Below are 24,275 nucleotides of genomic sequence, written 5' to 3'. Positions count from 1 at the left end.
ATCAAGGGTGGGAGAAAGTTAAAAGAAGGGAAACTAAATTTTTACGAGCTATATATGCAAACAGATTTTACCTGAAACATCGATCAGTGAGTGGTGTAAGAACAAGTCTGCCTGAGTTTCCTAAATATTCATATCCATAAGGAACACTGGTGGTCACCATTCTCACTACAAGATTGCCCTCATCCCAGTAATATCTCATATGAGCAATCCAGCTGAAATCTGAGGTGTTAGAGATTCCATGGTTGTTCAAACTGGAAACAACATCTCGAGCTGTAAGAAAACAAAATATTTTTTTGCTATATTAAATCATATAAAGGCATTATTCTTCAGCTCACAATGTTTAAAATGTCGTACACACTTTGTACGGGCTCAATAGAAAGTCTATGAGTCTGTACATCACAGGAAAGATGATCAGAAACTAATCGGCACAGCACTCACCGAGTGCTTCTGCCTCTTCAATTTAACTACCGCTGGGGGTCTCAGTGCTCGGACACCCACCGATCAAAACTTCTGACATGTGACTATGAAATGCCAATATGACATGTCAAACGCTTTTTAAAAGTTTAATGGAACAAGTTACTTTTGCACATACAGACACATATTATCCTACACTGTAATATCCTACACTATTACATTGCACTTTATATTTGATCAGTAATATGAGGTCAATATGTTAAAGAAAATAATGTTTGGGAACTAACATTTGAAAAGCATGGGAGCCTTGGAACCTCCTACACCATCAGTGATGACTGTAAACCAGGGGTCAGGTCCTATGCTTTTTATGAAATAGTAAGTAGGAAGCTGGACAAGGGGGTGGCAGTAGATGTAATATACTTGGATTTTTCTTTAAATATTTCATACTGTTCCTCACATGCGGTTATTGCACAAATTAAGATCCATTGGTTATAGACATCTGTGATTCGATACAAAACTGGCTAAAAGACTGGCTAAAAGACCATATTCAAAACATGATGTTATAAATGGAGTACCCTAGAAATCTGTACTGGGGCCATTACTATTTAAGCTGTATTGGTAGAAAATAGACTGGCACTGCCTTGCCTAAATCTAGGATCCTTAGCTCTCCCGGAGTTGAAAGCAAACTGTTGTCACAGACTTTGCTGTACAAATTCTCTGCTGGTGCTGTATACAGAGCACCAACAATTCACATATAACAAACAAGAAGAACCGCAACACTTACCACTATAGCAAAATCTTCTTTTATTGAAATCCTGGTAATGGAATGTGGAGTATTAGCCTAAGGCTATGACAATGATTTGAATAAAAGAAGATTTTGCCATAGTGGTGAGTGCCGTGCTTCTACTTGTTTGTTACATATAAACCGTTACCATTTTACCTGTTTATAAATGATGCTGAAGTTGGACCTCATAGCACTTTCTCTGTATTCTATATTTACTGTTGAAGCTACTGTACAGAATATTTTATCCCTACAGGGTGACCTGAATAAACGGCTAAATGGACAGCAAAATGGCAGATGAGGTTCAATGTTAACAAGTGGAAAATTAGACATTTTGGGTGAAAAAAATATACAAGCTGTATTTGTATGCTGCATTAAAGCTAACAAGACATTGGGGAAGATTTACTAAGCTGTATAAGATTTAGACGGCATATTTATAATATGCTACTGGACAAACGTCTTATACAGACAACCGCATTATAGCTCTGGACAACCTTCAAGTTGCATGGAGCCATAATATGGCACCTACAGTAGTATAAGGTGCCTTAATATACCTTTACATGCCTTCAATTTCATACAGAGATATACAATTAATTTTTTTTGGGGAATCGGAAAGAACAAAATAGTGTCATGATCCATTTATTACAGAGGTAATAAATGGCACCTACAGTAGTATAAGGTGCCTTAATATACCTTTACATGCCTTCAATTTCATACAGAGATATACAATTTATTTATTTTTGGAATCGGAAAGACCAAAATAGTGTCATGATCCATTTATTACAGAGGTATTTTCCCCTACAAGCATTTCTTCTAATGTAGAATGTCCGTAACATCTCACTATGGGCACCACAGGGTGGCACACAGAATTCCTACAACTCCATAATACAGAGCCTCAGGCACCCTGTGCCTGTATACAGCCTTCTTGCACAAAGTCCAAAAAAATAAAAGACTAAAAGCCGAAAAGACAAGCAGAAATTTTTTATTTTTTTTTGAACATTGGATAGCAGAGATAGCAAATTATTTCGAGACAGATTTTAATGTATAATGATATTTGCTTTGTTAATTTGTGTGTACTTGGATTTTATCCTGAAAGTTATGTTACAAAGATATTAAATCAAAGAACTTTATCCATTACTGATTTTTCTCAGATATCTGTTTATTGTGCTAGTATTCTGTGATATTTAATAGGAATCTGGTTGATTAATGAGGTGTTTAATTTTTATAGTCACTATTAAAATGAAAAGCCGTCTGTGTTATCTCAGAAAATTCGATTTCAAAGGAGCTTGATGCTCATTATGAATAATCACTTGCAACTTATGAAAGACATGTAAACTCAGTATAACGCAGAGTAAAAAGTTTAAATATACACAACATTTAGAAAACGAAAAAAAACTTCCCTACATATAATCAATACTCTGGAGTATAGTACAGCCTATAAATGACCACTGGAATGAAATAAATCACAAGTTATTCCAAATATAAAGATTTCACCCACCCAAAATGATAGTTTCCAATTAAAATGATTATGATAATGTAAAGGATTTGCCAGACACAGCTTCTGTGTCGACGCCCGTGGGCAATCAGTCTGCACCTGCTCCTATGTCTGTGAGACTGACTCCATCTTCCACCACTCAGGATGGCAGGCTTAGGAGTGGGAGAGCCTATCACAGCCTGGCCAGACGGAGCTAGCTCCCGCCCACTGTCTATTTATACCTGCCTTTCCTGTTCCTCCTTTGCTTGTGATTCTGCACTGCTTGTTTCCTGGCCTTGCTGCTAATGCTTGTACTACTCATCCTCTGCTTGTTATAGACCTTGGCTTTCTGACCACTCTCCTGCTCAACGTTTTTGTACCTCGTTCACTCCAGGTTTGACTCGGCTCGTTCACTACTCTTGTTGCTCACGGTGTCTCCGTGGGCAGCTGCCCCGTTTCCCTAACTTCTGTGTACCCTTGTCTGTTTGTCTGTCTTGCACTTACTGAGCATAGGGACCGTCGCCCAGTTGTACCCCGTCGCCTAGGACGGGTCGTTGCAAGTAGGCAGGGACTGAGTGGCGGGTAGATTAGGGCTCACCTGTCTGTCTCCCTACCCCGTCATTACATAATCACAAGTCCATATACCTAGTCTACCCTGGTCCCTGACACATCTATGGACAACCTTGAAACCCTGGCTCAGCAGATGCAGGGCCTCTCCCTAGAGGTCCAGGACCTGGCTCAGAGGGACAACCTGCATAATGCTACCCTGGTAGTGCCCCCCATCTCACCTCTTGAACCCCACCTGAAGTTGCCTCACCGGTTCTCAGGGGACCGTAAGACTTTTTTCTCCTTTCGGGAGAGTTGTAGGCTCTATTTTCGCTTAAAGCCCCACTCCTCAGGTTCTGAGAGCCAGCGGGTGGGTATAATTATGTCCCGGCTCCAGGACGGGCCCCAAGAATGGGCCTTCTCCTTGGCTCCTGACGGCCCTGAACTTTCTGACAAGACTGCCTTTGCCGAGAGTCAGCTAGTGACCTTACGTCAGGGTAAGAGACCTGTAGAGGAGTATTGTTCTGACTTTAGGAAGTGGTGTTTAGCTTCTCGGTGGAATGACCCTGCCTTGAGGTGCCAGTTTAGATTGGGTCTGTCGAACGCCCTGAAAGACCTGCTAGTTTGCTATCCCTCTTCTGACTCCCTAGATCAGGTTATGGCTTTAGCGGTACGACTTGACCGACGTCTCAGGGAACGACGACTTGAAAGTTTTTGTGCCTTCTCCTCTGACTCCCCCATGATGCCTCCCGAGGTTCCGTTGCTTCGTTCTTCCACGGAAGACTCGGATGTACCTATGCAACTCGGGGCCTCCGTGTCCCCCCAACAAAGTAGAGAGTTCCGCAGGAAGAATGATCTCTGCTTCTACTGTGGGGATGACAAGCATCAAGTGAACAACTGTCCTAGGCGTAAGAATAAGCAGCCGTAAAACTTCCGCGCCTAATTGATCATCGGGGAGGTCACTAGGGCGCACAGGTATTTCCCATAAAGATGAAACCTAATAAAATCTTGCTTCCCTTTCAGGTCTCTTTTGGTGGAAGGTCTGCTACCGGCAGTGCCTTCGTGGATTCAGGGTCTTCTGCTAATATTATGTCTGTGGAATTTGCTATGTCTCTAGCTATGCCATTGATTGATTTGCCTAAACCTGTCCCGGTAGTGGGTATCGACTCCACTCCTCTTGCTAATGGTTATTTTACACAGCATACCCCTGTTTTTGAAATCCTTGTTGGCTCCATGCATTTGGAGCAGTGCTCTATACTGGTGATGCAGGGATTATCGTCCGATTTGGTGTTAGGCCTTCCCTGGTTGCAGTTGCATAATCCCACGTTTAACTGGAATACTGGGGATCTTACCAAATGGGGTAATGAATGCAAGACGTCATGTTTTTATGTTAATTCTATGTCTCTCCCTGAGGAGGTGAACACTCTACCTGAGTTTGTTCAGGACTTCGCTGATGTTTTCTCTAAAGAGGCCTCCGAAGTGTTACCTCTTCATAGAGAATACGATTGCGCAATCGATTTGGTACCAGGAGCTAAGCTCCCTAAGGGTAGGATATTTAATCTCTCTTGTCCCGAACGTGAAGCCATGAGAGAGTATATCCAGGAATGCCTGGCCAAGGGTTACATTCGCCCCTCTACTTCTCCGGGAGGTGCTGGCTTCTTCTTCGTAGGGAAGAAGGATGGTGGTCTTAGGCCGTGCATCGACTACCGGAACATGAATAAGGTCACTGTAAGGAACCAGTACCCCCTTCCTTTGATTCCTGATCTCTTCAATCAAGTTCAGGGGGCCCAATGTTTCTCTAAGTTTGATCTACGGGGAGCTTATAACCTTATCCGCATCAAAGAGGGGGATGAGTGGAAGACTGCGTTTAACACTCCCGAAGGTCATTTCGAATACCTCGTCATGCCCTTTGGGTTGTGTAATGCTCCCGCGGTCTTCCAGAATTTCATAAATGAGATTTTAAGAGACTACCTGGGGGTATTTCTTGTAGTGTACCTTGATGACATACTTGTGTTTTCCAAGGACTGGTCCTCCCACATTGAGCATGTCAGGAAGGTGCTCCAGGCCCTTCGGGAAAACAAACTGTTTGCTAAGACCGAAAAATGTGTGTTTGGGGTGCAAGAGATACCATTTTTGGGTCAAATCCTCACTCCTCATGAATTCCGCATGGACCCCGCCAAGGTCCAGGCTGTGGCGGAATGGGTCCAACCTGCCTCCCTGAAGGCGTTAAAGTGCTTCCTGGGATTCACTAATTATTACAGGAGATTTATTGCTAAATTCTCGGTCATCGCTAAGCCTCTTACGGATCTCACTCGCAAAGGTGCTGATCTCCTCCACTGGCCTCCTGAGGCTGTCCAGGCTTTTGAGGTCCTTAAGAAGTGCTTTATCTCGGCCCCAGTGCTGGTTCAGCCCAACCAAATGGAGCCATTCATCGTGGAGGTTGACGCCTCCGAGGTGGGAGTTGGTGCTGTCTTGTCCCAGAGTACCAGGTCCCTCACCCATCTCCGTCCCTGTGCCTACTTCTCCAGGAAGTTTTCGCCCACTGAGAGTAACTATGATATTGGCAACGGCGAACTCTTAGCCATTAAATGGGCATTTGAAGAGTGGCGCCACTTCCTGGAGGGGGCTAGGCACCAGGTAACGGTCCTTACCGACCACAAGAATCTGGTTTTCTTAGAATCTGCCCGGAGGCTAAACCCGAGACTAGCTCGATGGGCGTTATTTTTTACCAGATTCAACTTTTTGGTCACCTATAGGGCTGGGTCTAAAAATATTAAGGCTGACGCACTGTCGCGTAGCTTCATGGCCAGCCGTACTTCGGAGGTAGATCCTGTTTGTATTTTGCCTCCAGGTATAATCAGTTCCTCTATTGATTCTGATTTAGTCTCCGAAATTGCGGCTGATCAAGGTTCAGCTCCCGGGAACCTTCCTGAGAACAAGCTGTTTGTTCCCCTGCAATTCCGGCTAAGGGTACTTAGGGAAAATCATGACTCTGCACTATCTGGCCATCCAGGCATCCTGGGTACCAAGCACCTCAAACTACTGGTGGCCTGGGTTGCTTAAAGACATTAAGGCCTACGTCGCCGCTTGTGAGGTTTGTGCTAGGTCCAAGACTCCCAGGTCCCGACCAGCGGGCTTACTATGTTCTTTGCCCATTCCCCAGAGACCTTGGACCCATATCTCCATGAATTTTATCACCGATTTGCCTCCATCTCAAGGCAAGTCGATAGTGTGGGTTGTAGTAGACCGCTTCAGTAAGATGTGCCACTTTGTGCCCCTCAAGAAACTACCCAATGCTAAGACGTTAGCTACCTTGTTTGTCAAACACATCCTGCGTCTCCATGGGGTTCCTGTCAATATTGTTTCTGACAGAGGGGTACAATTTGTTTAATTGTTTTGGAGAGCCTTCTGTAAAACGTTGGAGATTGATCTGTCCTTCTCCTCGGCTTTCCATCCTGAAACTAATGGCCAAACGGAGAGGACTAATCAGTCTCTAGAACAATATTAAAGGTCTTTTATCTCTGACTGTCAACATGATTGGGTCTCATTCATTCCCCTCGCCGAATTTTCCTTTAATAACCGGGTCAGTAACTCGTCAGGGGTCTCCCCCTTTTTCTGTAATTTTGAGTTTAATCCACGGTTCTCCTCCGTTTCACCTGGTAGTTCCAACAATCCCGAGGTAGATGTCGTTCATCAGGAACTGTGCACAGTCTGGGCCCAGGTTCAGAAGAACCTAGAGGCGTCCCAGAGCATACAAAAGACTCAGGCAGATAGAAGACGTTCTGCTAACCCCTTGTTTGTGGTCGGGGATATGGTGTGGCTATCTTCTAAAAAGTTTGCTCCCCGGTTTATAGGGCAGTACAAGGTCATTGAAGTCCTTAACCCTGTCTCCTTCCGACTGGAGTTGCCCCCGTCTTTTCGAGTGCATAACGTCTTTCATGCCTCCCTCCTTAAACGCTGCTCCCCATCCTTGGCTCCCTCGAGGAAACCTCCGGTCCCTGTTCTCACCCCTGAGGGGGTAGAATTAGAGGTGGCCAAGATTGTGGACAGCAGTATGGTCCAAGACTCCCTCCAGTACCTGGTCCATTGGAGAGGATACGGGCCTGGGGAGAGGACTTGGGTACCCACCCGGGATGTTCACGCTGGGGTATTGCTCAGGAGGTTCCACCTTCGTTTCCCCAATAAACCAGGTCCACCTAGAAAGGGTCCGGTGGCCCCTCATAAAAGGGGGGATACTGTAAAGGATTTGCCAGACACAGCTTCTGTGTCGACGCCCGTGGGCAATCAGTCTGCACCTGCTCCTATGTCTGTGAGACTGACTCCATCTTCCACCACTCAGGATGGCAGGCTTAGGAGTGGGAGAGCCTATCACAGCCTGGCCAGACGGAGCTAGCTCCCGCCCACTGTCTATTTATACCTGCCTTTCCTGTTCCTCCTTTGCTTGTGATTCTGGTCTGCTTGTTTCCTGGCCTTGCTGCTACTGCTTGTATTACTCATTCTCTGCTTGTTATAGACCATGGCTTTCTGACCACTCTCCTGCTCAGCGTTTTTGTACCTCATTCACTCCAGGTTTGACTCGGCTCGTTCACTACTCTTGTTGCTCACGGTATCTCCGTGGGCAGCTGCCCCGTTTCCCTAGTTTCTGTGTACCCTTGTCTGTTTGTCTGTCTTGTATTTACTGAGCGTAGGGACCGTCGCCCAGTTGTACCCCGTCGCCTAGGACGGGTCATTGCAAGTAGGCAGGGACTGAGTGGCGGGTAGATTAGGGCTCACCTGTCTGTCTCCCTACCCCGTCATTACAGATAATTGCTAAAATATGATGCAATAACTCCTGGAACATGACACGTTCATGGAAGATCTATTACAAACCCAAAAATTCACTCATTTAAAGTTTGGCTGCAAATTAACCTATCCTTAAAGATACAAGTGAACATGGAGATGTATGCTAATGAAAAATGTCAAATTGAGTGTTAAATATACCACAGTGTCCAAGCAATACATAAAAAATGATCATTATAGGGGGAATTTATCAACCTTTCTACACCAGTTTTCTGGCGAATAAAAGTCGCAAAAGGGCCCAAAAATATTTTGGCCTTCTTACGCCACCCTCATCACTTGTATGAGCCCCAGTATGGTGACCAAACTTGGAGGCTAGAAGCATATATATATTTATACGTGTATATATATTTTTTAAATTTTTTTATTTTTTTTATGTCCAATGGGGAGGCAGAAATGGTTAGTGTACGGCCACAGTCGTTACACCACAATTGTGGCACACGGGCAGCAGGTAGATGCAACAATAATTGTTAAGAGGCTTGCACCTCTTAATAAATCTGTCACATCTTATGCCAGAGGAGAAATAAGCTCAGACTGGCACTAATCTTAGTAAACCTGCCCCTCTTTTTTTTTTTTTTATATCCTGATCTGGGTGGGACTGGGGATTCCTACCAAGACTTTATAAGGAGTAAACAAGTCCCTGCCCAACATGTCATGTGTGCCATATTAGCCAGTTACTAGTGCAATTGATCTTTAAGCAATACTAAGGCTACATTCACACGAGCGTGTCCGATTTGTGTGCACAAAAAACTGACTGTATTTCTTGCATTTCATGTCCGTGTGCCATCAGTGTGCGTTCCATGTGGCATCAGTGTGTTTTGCGTGTGGCATCCGTTTTTCACGTCCGTGATTATCCTCGGCAAGCACTTCCTTTTCTTTCTGTCTCTGCTCTTTAGCAACTGATACGTGAAACATGGACAGCACACAGATGTCGTCCATGTGCTGTCCGTGTTTTTCACGCACCCATAGACTTCAGTGGGTGTCAAGATCCACGAAAATGGACCTACATAGGACATGCAGTAAGTTTCACATAACGCATACACGCTGCGTGAAAGATCACGCATGTCTGAATAGCTCCATTGATTTGCATGGGTCTGTGTGCTGTCAGTTATTTCAACGGACAACACACGGAAGAGGAACACGCTCGCCTGAATAAGCCCCATGGCTGGTTTCACACTGTGCGTTTTTGTTCTGGTTTTTTACATGTGTTACATTTTGTTTTGTTTGATGTACTCTCATTGAGAAACATAGAAGTTTATCTACCAAAACAAAACAAAAACCCATGTTAAAAACATACCAAGAATGCACAGTGTGAAACCAGCCTTACTGCAATTGGTAGATATGCCACACTTCTTCTGTTTCTGACACTTCTAACAGGTTTATTGGAATTCATATCGAACAAGTTTTTGTGACTCCAACCAAACCTAAAAAAGAAGTGAAAATAAAAATAGTGACAATAAGTTTTGATTTTAGTAAATGTACCCTGTGGTATGTTTGTTACATCAAGGCCAATGTGACTGGTTCACTATAAAGAGGATCTGTCACCATACAGAAATCTTTTCTTTAGGGCATCCAAGCTAAAGGAAGCAGATAACTTTATAAGGGTGTCATTGTTGAGCCTTTTTAATGGTGAAATTATTGACTTCAATAGTCCTGAAATTCTGACTTAAAGTTAAGAATCTGCAAAAATGATTTATTTTATGTCACAAATAATTGTTCATTTGTAGCATTAATAAAAAAAAATCGGCACTTTCGTGGCAAAATTACAAATGCTTAGTTATCTAAAGATACATTTTTCATGGTTAAATGTTTATGTATAATAAAGAACAATTCATCTAAAGAAAATATGAATGTTTTTAATGAATGGGGCTCATCGGTGGGGTTGTAGAGTATGCCTCAATGTGACAGTTTTCTAAACCATAAATAATGCAATGGCATTAATAAATATTTCTACTACAATTCTTACAGGGGTTCTTGACCAAGTTATACAGTGACGCCTTCTTCACTTCTGTATTGCTAAGTAACTAAGGCAGATATGATTTTTATTACTTTAGGAAAGCTGAGTTAAAATCCCTGTGGAAGCAGTAATGGTGGCCATAATGTTTGCCATATTACTTTTCCATAAAGAGCTATACTACTAAGGAATTAAAGTGATTGTCATTGAGACAACCATGGCCTATATGTCCTATTACCGCCAGCCTGGTCATTTGAATGTACACCATATAATATAATAAATCCCCTGCAGGTTTATTGTATGGCCTGACGAAACTTCCAGGAGATTGACCCCAAGGTGTTTCCTTTAGGGAAGGGGTTGTCTTAAAGAGACTACCTGTTTAACTATTTATAGCAATTTTGTAGAAGAGAACAACATAAGGACTACACTAGAGAGGAATCATAAGAAAAACAACACAAGAGTAGATAATTTCATTGCACTTTATAGTGCCAACTTAATACGAAGCTGTGTGCCAACGCATAAAGAAAAAGTGTATCTAGCCATGTACCACTCCATTACCATTTCCTTATCTTTTATACTATTTCGCAAAAAAACAAACATTTGTTCTGGAACAGTAATTTAGCCATAGCCAACATAAAAAAAACTCTCACATAACTGGTGTTGCACTTGCAGTCAGTGACAACAAATAACACAGCATATTACATCACGACAGGGGCTGAAATACCATTCACTAAATCTGTTTAATGGAAGCCAAGCTACAAAGTGTTGACAATAAAATCAGTAGATTGCATTCCAGCCAACTCAATGTGCCGTTAAACACGTACATCCCACATTTATCTTGTGAAAAATAAACAAGCACTCACACAGTGAAGTGTGTGTGTGTGTGTGTGTGTGTGTGCGTGTGTGCGTGTGTGTGTGTGTGTGAACCTCACTGGGCAAGAGTGTAGTAATATTGCCACAAGTCAAGAATAAAGTGTAAAATTGCCATTGTACAATAGATACATATTTTAAGAAAAAAATTAAATAAATGGTCAACTTGACTGAATTGCTGCTATCAAAGGAAAGTTAAAAGGGTGTACTAAAAAAAAAAGTTATAACTGTCTGGAGGCAAGCTTAACTTTTGTGCTAACAAATTAAATGGATTTTCAGTCCTCAATCTTCTTTCTTATTCATTGAAAAGGAGAGCAATTTCCCTGGCTCTGCTGTTGCCATTTGATATAAACACCATTGCAGAAGCTCATATATTCTTCTCTTAACCTTCTGTGAACCTTCATTGTACAAATACTGTTGTATGGCTTTCTATGAATGCTGAAAGGGCACTCAACTTCAGACATTAGAAAACAGTTCAACATTGAAAGCCTGGGGTAACTATTCTTGAATACCAGATCCAGAAATAACATAAAATACTATTTATTGGAATAATTTACTATAAATATTTCCCTGACAGAATGTTCATATAAAAATGGAGGTTAGAAGGTTGGCAAAAATACAGAAATTAGAATTTGAAATGTGAATTTTTAAGTAAACATTATCATTGTTGCTGGGTATGTTTGATGCTTCCGTTACTTATAAGGACCAATTGTCGTATGTTCGTATGCAAGGAGAATCAGAACCTATGAAGGGTTTTTACATTTGCTATCTTACGCAGATCACCAGACCCCTACTCTGTACTGATGAGAAGGAATTACTCCGAAACAGTGCTGTAGGTGTCTATGGTTTGGCTGAAAATTACCAATGACCAAAATGATGTTTCAAAGCTCTATAAGGGGTCAGACATTGCCATAGAGGGTAGCTGCATATAAGTGGCACTAAAGAGAGGTTTTTTTCTTTCTAGAAGAGATCAATTGTGCATACTTTTTGACAGGGAGCATTGTTTAAAAGACGCTCTTCCAGCTAGACCTCCGCAAGGAGAATCAGCATCTTTCAAAAGCACTTCTAATGGCGAACCTTATTTTAGGTTGCTATTTGTGATTTACAGCAATTTAGCCTAATTCTTAGATTCTTTATAACTCTGTATTATTCTTTGATTGCAGGGTTGCGTCTTTGATCAATCATCTAATAATGCATTATCTAAACTTTAGCGAAAGAATGATACTAACACAATATGTCACACAGCATACATCATCTCAATCTGGTGCCACAAAACCTGATATTGAGTTCAGTATGCTCTAATGGCCTGGGCAGTTACAAGATTTTAATACAATGGAATGCTTTTACGGATGTGATGGGATTGGAGAATTGCAGCATGAATGCTCGGCAAATCTTAAACAACTGTGTGATAATATAATGTCTACATAGACCAGAATGTCTAAGGAATGTTTCCAGCACCTTGTTGAATTAATGCTATAAAAATTCAGACTGACTTTTTCTCAAAAGGGAGGTGATACCCAATACTAGTAAAGTGGATCTAATAAAATAGCCAAGGGTGGAAATGTCTGTGTTGTCTACAATGACAAGTTTCATTGGCTGGCTTGTACCTGAGAATGCAGATATGGCGAAACTGAATTTGTTATGAGTATTTTTAGCTGCAGTACTGTGGAAAACCACAGATGACATAATATTATGCCGGGTTCCCACAGGACGAATAGGCTGCGTAAAAACCATTCAGCGTATCCGAACTCGGACCCACAGTACATATGTAAGCTGTTATTATGACGATGCGTCCCTCCTGTGCAGTCCGGTCCGGTCTCCTTGGATGATGCTGCAGCCCATGTGACCGCTGCAGCCTGTAATTCACTGCAGCGGCGGTCACATGGGATGTAACATCATCCAAGGAGGCCAGACCTCTGATATCACCCAGGCCGGCCTCCTGGGATAACATATCATCCCAAATGACCGCCGCTACAGCCTGTGATTGGCTTCAGCGGTCACATGGGATGCATCATCATCCCAGGAGGCCGGACTGCAGAAAGAAGAAGGGCGTTCTGGGTAAGTATGGCAATGAAAAGGGAGAAGCGGTATATCCAGCACTCTTGTAAAGAAAAATAGTTTTATTCGGTCATATTAAAAAAACAGGACAATTTAAAATTATAATCCTGGGACCACGCTTACGCGTTTCAAACTTCTAGGGTTCTTAATCATAGCTTAGTTACCCAGTAGTAAGAGCACATTTTTATACCCCACATCTTAAGTCAAATGATTTCTTGTGGGTTGGGCTAAAATGTTAACCATTTCGGTACAATACTATGTTTGGCAACAACATTACATTTGGTTCAGAATAAATTCAAAAAACTTTACTATTTGGAGCTTGCCATTAATGATAAATGTACTGTAATATACACAGTTCTATTTTTCTGTGATAATAATTTGAAAATGTTTTTGTCAAAATTTCTTAATTGACTCTAGAAAGAATTAGGTGTGTGTAAATTACAATGTTACATAGAAGAAGTAGTCAGCATGGGTAATGATGCAATAATCCGATGAAGAAGTTCAAAGGTGATGGTTTTTCATACTTGCTACTATGGTGGAATTCATTAAAGCGTGTACAATTCGAATGCTTTATATTGAAAATTAAAGAGGTTTTATTGAAATGTATAGTTTTCATGTTTATGGAAACTGAAAACAGATTTGTGCTAATTGTGGCATCTTGTCCGTGGTGCTGAAGGACAGCAAGCTGAAAACATTAGGGGTGCTGCTAGAATGTACTGGAACACAGCTCCTAAAATGTAACATGCGTGTATTTAAAGCATAAAAAGAACATATTGAAACAGAGAGACATGATAGTATAGAAATCTATATGCTTTTAGGTGAACCTCAATGAAACTGTCTATCTATATGGGATGTATACAACATGATTATATTATGACAATGTTGGTATAACAAATTGAATTACTATCATGAACAGTATCAGAGACTTTTTTCATATAGTAATACATACATACTGAAAACAAAATTGATATATGTTCCTTTAGAATGTCTATTATACTCTCATTCTGGGTAAGTATGTTTTTTTTCCCGTAGTTGCGATTTTTGCTGCATAATTGTTGGGAATACGCGCGCAAAAGTTGCAACACTTGACTTTCTGTTGCGGGTTTTGCATCCCATTGAATTCAATGAGGAAAACGCGCAAAGTCCCTTATAGTACTAGCAAGTAAGCAAAGAATTTATTTTCTATCTGATGACTCACTAAACTAGGAGTCTTAGAACACGATTTAAGAATCAGCCAACCAGAGACAACCCTCTATGGCACTTTTGAGTTAGTCTCCTTCTTTCTGGAGGAGATTGATTTGAATATTGTTCAGATTAGCACTGCCTAAAATCTTTTTACTTTCTTGTGATTCTCCCTAAGGAGAGTCACTATTCAAGTGAGGCAGTATTGATAGCACCTCATTTAGTTAATCTGTAATGATGAGGTTTTAAAGACCGAAATAGATCTGTTCACAGAGGAATGTCTGAGTCATATTCTAAGGCTCCTTATGAACTATCCCAATGACTTAGAGTAGCTATGTAAGCGGCACTTTAGAGCTATTTGTACTATTACAAATATTAGGCTTATAATATTATAGTGCCAATGTGTCCATAGTTTTAAAGAGAATATATACTAAGAAGCTGAAGAAAAAGTGATCACCAATAACTTAGGCTAGGCTGTCACCTTTTAACGGCGGCCCAGTCTAAGTTCTGCACGCTGGAGCCGGGGCTCGGCTGTCTGATGACAGTCGGGCTCCTGCTCCAACGGTAGTGATCGAAGTTTACTTGCTGCGGTCAATAGCGACTGCGGCATTTAAATAATTTACAGAGAGCGGGAGCCCCCTCTCTCACTGATCGGCGGGCTGCAAATGCAATCGCTGGCCTCCGATGAGGTGTCATGGCAAACAGAAGCCTGATAAAGGCCCCTAGGTCTGCCCTTGGTATATACCTATTAGGACGTGCCGGTATACTAAGTATACCAAAGCATTATAGCAGCGATCTAAAGATCGCACAGTAAATTCCCCTAGTGGGACTAAAAAAAATAGTAATAAATGTGAAAAAAATGATTAATAAAGATTACAGTAAATAAAAATACATTTTTTTTTCATAAAAAGTGTTTTACTTTAGTACAAGTGTATTTTTTTTTAAATAAAAGTACACATATATGGTATCGCCATGACCGTAATGACCCAAACAATAAAGGTAACATGTAACTTAAACTGCAAGGTGACAGCCGTAATAAAAAAAAAAATGAAAAAAACAATGGAAAATTAAAAAAAATTTCCATGGCCCCCCAAAAAGGTCATAATAAAAGTTAATCAATAAGTCCCATGTACCCCAAACCTATGTCTCGTCACACATAAAGCAAGCCCACATATCACTATGTTGATGGGAAAAATTAAAAAATTACGGCTCTTGGAAAGCGACAATGCAAAAACAAATCATTTTAGTTCAAAAGACTTTTTATTGTGCAAAAGTAGTAAAACATAAAAAACCTATACGTAGCTGGTATCGCCGTAATCGTACTGACACATAGAATAAAGGTAACATGTTATTTACGCCGCACAGTGAACAGTGAATTTAAAATACATAGAACAATGGTGGAATTTTAGTTTTTTTTTTCTATTCCCCCCCCCCCCCCGAAAAGTTAATAAAAGTTAATAAAAAAATGATATAAGAATGTGGGAAATGCAAATTGCTAAAAACAAAAAATATTATAAGGACATCAGATTATTCACAGACATTAAACAACCAATAAAACTGTTTGTTCATTTTTTGGGTGGTGTTAGTCTGGCAAAGGGGCAGAACCAGGTGTTTATTAAATTTTTTTAAAATAAATGATATGTACCTGAAAATGGTGCTATTAAAAAGTGCAACTAATCCCGCGACAAACAAGTCCTCATACAGCTATGTAGACGGAAAAATAAAACATTTATAGCTTTTTGAATACGACTATCGAAAAATGAAAAAAAAAAATGGCTTGGTCATTAGGGCCTAAAATAGGCTGGTCACTAAGGGGTTAAGATACAGCTGTTTTGGCATTTGGTCAGTTATACATTTTATTGCATTAAGTCATGCTTTGAAGGCACTGAACAGGTTTAGTCCATAAGAAAAAAAACAACACATTTGAATAACTATAAAGATTTCAAAGACATGCTTCAGCTCTGAAAATGCCTGGACGTGCTGACACAAATGACAAGCATAAAGGAATTCATTTGGAAAATGAAAAGGGAAATGCAGTTTCATGAAGTTGACAGGTAGGATAGATGAAAATAAAATAAAATTGTGTAAAACAGAAGGACGTAAAATCTCACCGATTGGACAGCCAAAAATTATGTGATCAAGTGTGAGGAATCATGCCATGTTCACTGCAGAAAGAAGATTCTAGTCCTATCCTGATTTTAACTGTGAGGTATAAAAGACTAAATACAATTTTGAAACAATCTAAAAATTTAAAATACGGATGTAGCCATCTTTATCTTGACTGATAACTTGCTGCAGCGTGATATCACACAACAAAAGACATTGAAAAGTCATTGAAAAAGTCAAGATAAAGGATCTTGTCACTGTGTATTTAATGCGTTAAAAGTCAAGATAAAGTGTACCTCTGTAATATAATTGCTTTGTATAATTGCATCGGCAGCAGAGCTAACAAGTATAGATGCAATCCAATTTTTTTTATTTTTTATTTTACTGGTGGGTTAAGCACGAATCATTGATCTCATTTTGACAAAGTCCGTTAAAGGGAAAATTCACCATCAATATCTCATCGTGGGGGGTCGAACTCTCGGCACCCTTGCCGATCAGTTGTTTTGAAGGGGCAGCGGCGCTTGTGTAAGTGCCTCAGCCTTTTCATTCAATTCACTGCTCCATACTGTCAAATGCCACCCACTTGTAGCCGCAGTTCACAGTATTACAGCCTTCTCTCATTTATTTGACTTGAATAGGAGAAGGCTGTAATACTGTGACCAAACGCTTTATTTGTGTTGCAGTTATCAAAATGTACCTACATACAATTAGCTTGCATGTTGTTTTATATTTTACATTTCCATACCTGCATAAAGGTACTTGTCTTTGTCGGGCTGCTTCCTGTTGTCCCTATGTAATTGATTGAATCTTCAATTATAAATCTATGCTTTCTTTTGCCATTTAGAATTACTTGGCTTGAAAGGGCCATGTCTGCCTTTTAACAATCACATACTGAAAGATATACAGGTCCACAACACCTTGAGATGCCTTCTGTGAAGAGTATAGCTGCAGTACCTGACGCGTTGTTCTTCCAGGTTCCCTACACTTCTGTATACTCTCACATTTACAAATATTTGGCTTTTAAAGTTTCTGGACTATTAGGCTAAGTTCACACAGAGTTTTTTGACGAGTTTTTTGACGCGGAAACCGCGCCGCAAAACTCGTCAAAAACGGCCCGAAAATGCCTCCCGTCGATTTCAATGAGAGGCGGGGACGGTTTTCTCCCGCGAGCAGTAAAACCGGCTCGCGGGAGAAAGAAGCGACATGCCCTATCTTCGGGCGTTTCCGCCTCTGACCTCCCATTGACTTCAATGGGAGGCAGAGAAAGCGTATTTCGCTGCGTTTTATGCCCGCGGCGCTCAATGAGAAAATCGGCGTGCAGGGAGAGGAAAATCTGCCTCAAACTTCCAAACTGAATTTTGTGGCAGAAATTCCGCCTGCAAAAAACTCAGTGTGAACATAGCCTTAGGGGAAAAACAGGTGACCTCTGCAGCAATGTATGTACCTCTGTACTGTGTAATCATGCTCTTAGCACTAATGGCTAAACATTTTCGGAATTACTTAAAAATGTGACTCATTAACAGCCGCACACTGTCTTTACGGGATTGGTGCGTGTCCACAGCGATGTCTTTTTGCGCAGCTGCAGTAGAGGGGAGTGAGCGCTTCATTGTATGCTCCTGCCCTAAGAATAGCCTTTTACTCATGATTTGAGACTGGGGGACTCCTCTGCAAGCAGCCATGGAGACATAGCAAGGACCCCAGGGCAGTCTGTTCAGTAAGCCTGCTGTTAGAGCACACTAAGTATAGCCCTGACAGCAGCTTGTGTCACAGTGACACAGATGATAATGTACTAACATACTGGAGTATCCTAATACATTATAAGCTGAAAATAAAGATGCAAATTAGTAATTCCTTAATGATATTAAAAACAGTATAATAAAAATTATTTAAAAAAATTATTAAAAAATCTTAGCAAAAAATGTAATAAAAAAAGTGATTATTTAGTAAAGTATTGTATAGTTTTGCGCATACAATACATTAAAACAAAAATACCTACACGTTTAGGTATCTACACGATCATAATAACCTGAAGAATTAATTTAACAGGTTATTTAGTATGAAACTTAAACAGTATAAAAAATAAACAAAAGAGAATCGTAACAAGTTTTTTTCTATATTCACACCACAAAAAAATAATTAATTACATAGTAAATTATATGTACCCATAACTACATTGGAAAAAAAAACACAATTTCTCCTGCATAAAACAAGGCCTCATACAACCACGTCAATGAAAAAATAAAAACGTTATGGTTGCTGAAATGCAGAGAAATATTTAGCTAGTCAATAAAGGGGTTGTTCCAGGATTGGCAATTATCACCTATAATAGGTAATAATTGTGTAATTAGTGTGGGCCCCACTGCTAGAACCCCTCGATCATGAGAACGGGGTCCTGAACCCCGAGATCCTCCTCACTGCACTACCACAGTGAGGAGGAACTTGAATGAAGCGGCGGTCGAGCATGAGCCAACCGTTTTATTCAATGTCTATGGAACTCAAGGAAAGAGCTGAGTGCTGTATTCGGTTGTTTCTGTCAATTCCATAGACTTTGAATGGAGCACCAGCGCATATACTCAACTGCCGCTCGAGTCAAGGTCCTCCTTACTGTGATTCAGCAATGAGGAGAAACAGGGGGTTCATGACCCCCATTTTTGAGATTGGTAAGTGTAATGATAGGGGTAGGGAAACGGACAAGTGAGCCCTAATCTACCCGCCACTCTGTCCCTGCCTACTTGCAACGACCCACCCTAGGCGACGGGGTACAACTGGGCGGCGGTCCCTACGCTCAGTAAGTGCACGAGACAAACAGAGAAGGGTACACAAAGCTAAGGGAAATGGGGCAGTTGCCCACGGCAACACCGTGAGCAACAAGAGAGGTGAACGAGCCGAGTCAAACCAGGAGTGTACGAGGTACCAAACGCAGAGCAGAAGAGTAGTCAGTAAGCCAGGGTCAGTATGGAGCAGGATCAAATAATCAGGAGCTGTAGCTGGGCCAGGAAACCACACGAGAAGAATCACAAGCACTGGAGGAACAGGAAAGGCAGGTATAAATAGACAGAGGGCGGGAGCTAGCTGAGTCTGGCCAGGCTGCGATAGGCTCTCCCACTCCTAAGCCTGCCAGCCTGAGTGGTGGAAGCTGGAGTCAGTCTCAGAGACATAGACTCAGGTGCCGACTGATTACCTATGGGCGTTAACCCCGCTGTGCCTGGCAGATCCTTTACAGTTAGGGTCCCAGCAGTGAGGCCCCCAGCAATCAGACAATTATTACCTATTCTGTGGATAGGTGATAATTGTCAGTCGTGGGAATACCATTTCAAGACAAAAGCAGACCTGGTCACTAACCCCTTCCCGCTGTGGCCATTTTTGACGTTTCTGACAGAGCCTCATTTTTCAAATATGACCTGTTTCACTTTATGTGGCAACAGCTTCGGAATGCTTTTACCTATCCAATCGATTCTGAGATTGTTTTCTCGTGACAAATTGGACTTTATGTTACTGTAAAAATTTGCTCGATACATTTAGTGAAAAACACCAATTTTTTTATTTTTTGGGGGGGGCTCGTCCGTGACACAGGCAGTTATACCACACAAAATAGTTGCTAATTAACATCCCCCATATGTCTACTTTAGATTGGCATCATTCTTTGACCATCCTTTTATTTTTCTTGGACGTTACAAGTCTTAGAACTTTAGCAGCAATTTCTCATATTTTCAAGAAAATTTCAAAAGGCTATTTTTTCAGGGACCAGTTCAGTTGTGAAGTGGCTTTGAGGGCCTTATATATTAGAAACAACCAATAAGTCACCCCATTTTAAAAACTGCACTCCTCGACGTATTCAAAACAGCATTTAGAAAGTTTCTTAACCCTTTAGACGTTTCACAAGAATAAAAGCAAAGTAGAGGTGAAATGTACAAATTTCTTTTTTTTTTTTCAGAAATTCCTTTTTTAATCAATTTTTTTGTAACACAGAAGGTTTTACCAGAGAATCGCAACTCAATATTTATTGCCCAGATTTTGCAATTTTAGGAGATAGTCCACACGTGGCCCTAGTGTGCTACTTGACTGAAACACAGGCCTCAAAAGCAAAGGAGCACCTAGAGGATTTTGTGGCCTCCTTCTTATTAGGATATATTTTAGGCACCATGTCAGGTTTGAAGAGCTCTTGCGGTGCCCAAACAGTGGAAATCCCCCAAAAGTGACCCCATTTGGGAAACTATACCCTTCAAGGAATTTATCTAGGGTTAAAGTGAGCATTTTGACTCCATGGGTTTTTTGCAGAAATTATTGGAAGTAGGCTGTGAAAATGAAAATCGAAATTTTTTCAAAGAAAATGTAGGTTTCGTTTTTTGTTTTTTTTTAATTTCCACAAGAACTAAAGGGGAAAATGCACCACAACATTTGTAATGCAATTTCTCCCGAGTAACACAATATCCCATATATGTGTGTTTATAAACGGCTGTTTGGACACAGGGCAGGGCTGAGAAGGGAAAAAGTACCATTTGGCTTTTGGTGCTCAAATTTAGCAGAAATTGTGTGCAGAGGCCATGTCGCATTTGCAAAGCCCCTGAGTGGACAAAACAGTGGAACCCCCCCCCCCCAACACAAATGACCCTATTTTGGAAACTACACCTCTTGAGTAAATTATCTAGGGGCATTTTGACACCACAGGTTTTTTGCAGAAAATATTGGAATTAGGTCGCGAAAATTAAAATACGTAGTGCAGTGTATTAGAGCTGTCAGTTATTCACTGACAGCAAGCTTAAAAGGACCCGCCAGAGACAAGAACGACGCGTTTCAAGGCCGAACTGGCCTCTTCATCAGCTTAGGTACAAATTATATCATTGTAACCTGATGAAGAGGCCAGTTCGACCTTCAAACGCGTCGTTCTTATCTGTGCAAATAAATCTTTTGAATGGTTTGAATACCGGACTGATACGATTACAGAGAAAACAACCTACAGCTGCGCCCTGGAATATTCAGCTTTTCTTTCCTTGATCTCCAGTATATACATCGAGGTTGCCACGGCTCTCGGATCGGAGTTTGAGCTGCTACCCTACCCCAAACATTCTACCTAGGTGGACGACTGGAGTATGCTATATTGGATGTTATGCTCCCAGCATAACCACACCAGGTCAGCATATTTGACCACTGTTTCTTACAATTACTGTTTTATACTCGTTCATGCACTATGTGCGCTTTGTTATTTTTTCTTCTCTTTGTTTAATTATTTGTCCTCCGGTTGGCATAGCAATCCAGCGATTGCGTAGCTGGGTTGCCGGTCGGGTAAAAATCGTCAGATGCTGCGCTCCCTATTGAGCACAGCATCTGAGGGGTTAATCAGCCGGATCGGAGAATAGCTGTTACAGAAGGGTGCCAACTGTATAATACAGCTGTAACGCCTTGGTGATGGTGCGGGCTTCGCTTCTGAGTCCGCACCATCACCGCGGAATACTACTTAAGAAAGACGTTCCACATTATTAAGCAGGCCACAGGTTTCAAGCATTATGGGAAAGAAAAAGGATCTCTCTGCTGCCGAAAAGCGTGAAATAGTTCAATACCTTGGACAAGGTATGAAAACATTGGATATTTCGAGAAAACTTAAGCGTTATCATCGTACTGTGAAAAGATTTGTGGCTGATTCAGAGCACAGACCGGTTCGTTCAGATAAAGGCATTATGAGGAAGGTTTCTGCCAGACAAATTAATAGGATTAGGAGAGCAGCTGCTAAAATGCAATTGCAAAGCAGCAAACAGGTATTTGAAGCCGCTGGTGCCTCTGGAGTCCCGCGAACCTCAAGGTGTAGGATCCTCCAGAGGTTTGCAAGTGTGCATAAAGCTATTATTCGGCCACCCCTAAACAATGCTCACAAGCAGAAACGGTTGCAGTGGGCTCAGAAATACATGAAGACTAATTTTCAAACCGTGTTGTTTACTGATAAGTGCCGTGCAACCCTGGATGGTCCAGATGGATGGAGTAGTGGATGGTTGGTGAATGGCCACCATGTCCCAACAAGGCTGCGACGTCAGTAAGGAGGTGTCTGAGTCATGTTTTGGGCTGGAATCATGAAGAGAGAGCTGGTAGGCCCCTTTAGGGTCCCTGACAGTGTGAAAATGACCTCTGAAAAGTACGTAGAGTTTATGACTGACCACTTTCTTCCGTGGTACAAAAAGGAGAACCGTGCCTTCCATAGCAAAATTATCTTCATGCATGACAATGCACCATCTCATGCTGCAAAGAATACCTCTGTGTCATTGGCTGCTATGGTCATAAAAGGAGAGAAACTCATGGTGGGGCCCCCATGTTCCCCTGACCTCAACCCTATTGAGAACCTTTGGACCATTCTCAAGCAAAATATCTATGATGGTGGGAGGCAGTTCACATCAAAACAGAAGCTCTGGGAGGCTATTCTGACATCCCACAAAGATATTCAAGCAGAAACTGTCCAAATACTCACAAATTCAATGGATGCAAGAATTGTGAAGGTGATATCAGAGAAGGGGTCCTATGTTACCATGTAACTTGGCCTGTTAAGTTTTTTTGGATTGAAAGAGCTTTTGATTTCTGTAAATATGACCTCCTGATGCTGCAAATTCAACATATTACCATTTTAGTTCTCTTTACAACCTTTAAAATGTTTTGATCTCTGTTGTGCATAATAATGTGAAACCGTGCATTTTGAGTTTTTTACTTCTAAAAAAAAATTATCATTAGGAGATTTGTTCAATAAAATTTGCATTATACTCCAACGGTTGATGGCTTGAAGTTTATACTGACTCTCATTTGCATCGACTATTTAGGAAAATCAGTGAAAAATAACATTTGCATAATAATTTGGAACGCGGTGTATTTCCTGCTTTTTTAAAAACACAATTATATTTATTTCAGGTAATAAAATATTAAACAATTTTATTACAATAATACATCTTTATGACCTAAAGATGTGGTAACTTAATTGAATCAGGGGGAACATCTGGATTCTGATATCTTTGGCCTTGGCCACTGTGAATTTCTTATAGTTCTGGGATTGTAGCCATTGATTGACTGACTTTCCATTGCTTATATAGCGCCAATATGTTCCACAGCACTTCACACATGGACTGTAATCACTTACATTAGTCCCTGTCCCCAATGGAACTCGCAATCTAATTTCTCTATTTAAGACACCTATCTACTAGAAATAAGCGGATTGGTGACCATTTTTTTTTTTGCCGATGGGCGAGTTTCTTTTTTTAGGAGCTGTGTTTCCCACATATAAAACAATAGAGGCTAAATTCCTTTATTTTTATTTTTTATTTTTTTACATATCCCTATTACAACCTCCATTATCTTGTAGTTGTACTTAATAAGTGATTTTAGTAGTGTTCTCTAACTGATTGCCCTGCTGGGCTAAATAATATACAATAGTGGCAGGACGTAACCCTTAATCTAAAACATAAAAAAATAAACACCCTGGTGTGAAAGTGTTTAAAATACAATTCTAACCAGAATTAGGGTATGTTCACACGGGCTATTTTCGACCGTTTTTCAGGCCATAAGTGGCCCAAAAAATGGCTGACGAGTCAGAAGCAGAACGCCTCCAAATATCTGCCCATTGATTTTAATGGGAAATATGGCGTTCTGTTCTGACGGGGCGTTTTTTTATGCCTCGTTTTCCAAAAACGGCACGTAAAAAGACGGCCGCAAAAAAGAAGATGTCACTTCTTGGGATGTTTTTGGAGCCGTTTTTCATTGACTCTATAGAAAAACAGCTCCAAACACGCGAGTTGCTAAAAATAACGGCTGAAAAATCAGGAGCTGTTTTCCCTTGAAAACAGCTCTGTATTTTCAGATATTTTTGGTTAAGCGTGTGAACATACCCTTAGAGTCTCAGGACTGTATCCACTAGTGTCACTTTCTTTTTGTGTGCACTAGGGATGGACTAACATCTATACAATTCCCACACTAGCCTGGACCCTGATCACAAGTCCTCTTGTTTGTGTGGGAATTGAAGTCCTTTCCTCTGTATATGTTGGAGGCTGCTGGTTTGCTCTGAAAAGAGTGGCCTCCAGACTCAC

At 41.1% G+C, this 24,275-nt stretch overlaps 1 protein-coding gene across 1 annotated transcript in view; it reads right to left on the bottom strand.

The window, feature by feature from the left end:
- Positions 1–24,275, bottom strand: part of LOC142750387 (dynein axonemal heavy chain 3-like) — a 1,255,980-nt gene that overhangs the window by 739,706 nt on the left and 491,999 nt on the right. Inside the window, exon 27 of the mRNA XM_075859390.1 lies at positions 72–270. Coding sequence (XP_075715505.1) covers positions 72–270 — 199 coding nt within the window. The remainder of the gene's footprint in view (positions 1–71; positions 271–24,275) is intronic.

The sequence above is a fragment of the Rhinoderma darwinii genome, chromosome 3 (assembly GCF_050947455.1).
Source record: "Rhinoderma darwinii isolate aRhiDar2 chromosome 3, aRhiDar2.hap1, whole genome shotgun sequence".
In the NCBI taxonomy this organism is placed as follows: Eukaryota; Metazoa; Chordata; class Amphibia; order Anura; family Rhinodermatidae; genus Rhinoderma; species Rhinoderma darwinii.
Note: the sequence above shows the minus strand (reverse complement) of the source record. Positions and strands in the feature narration are given on the sequence as shown.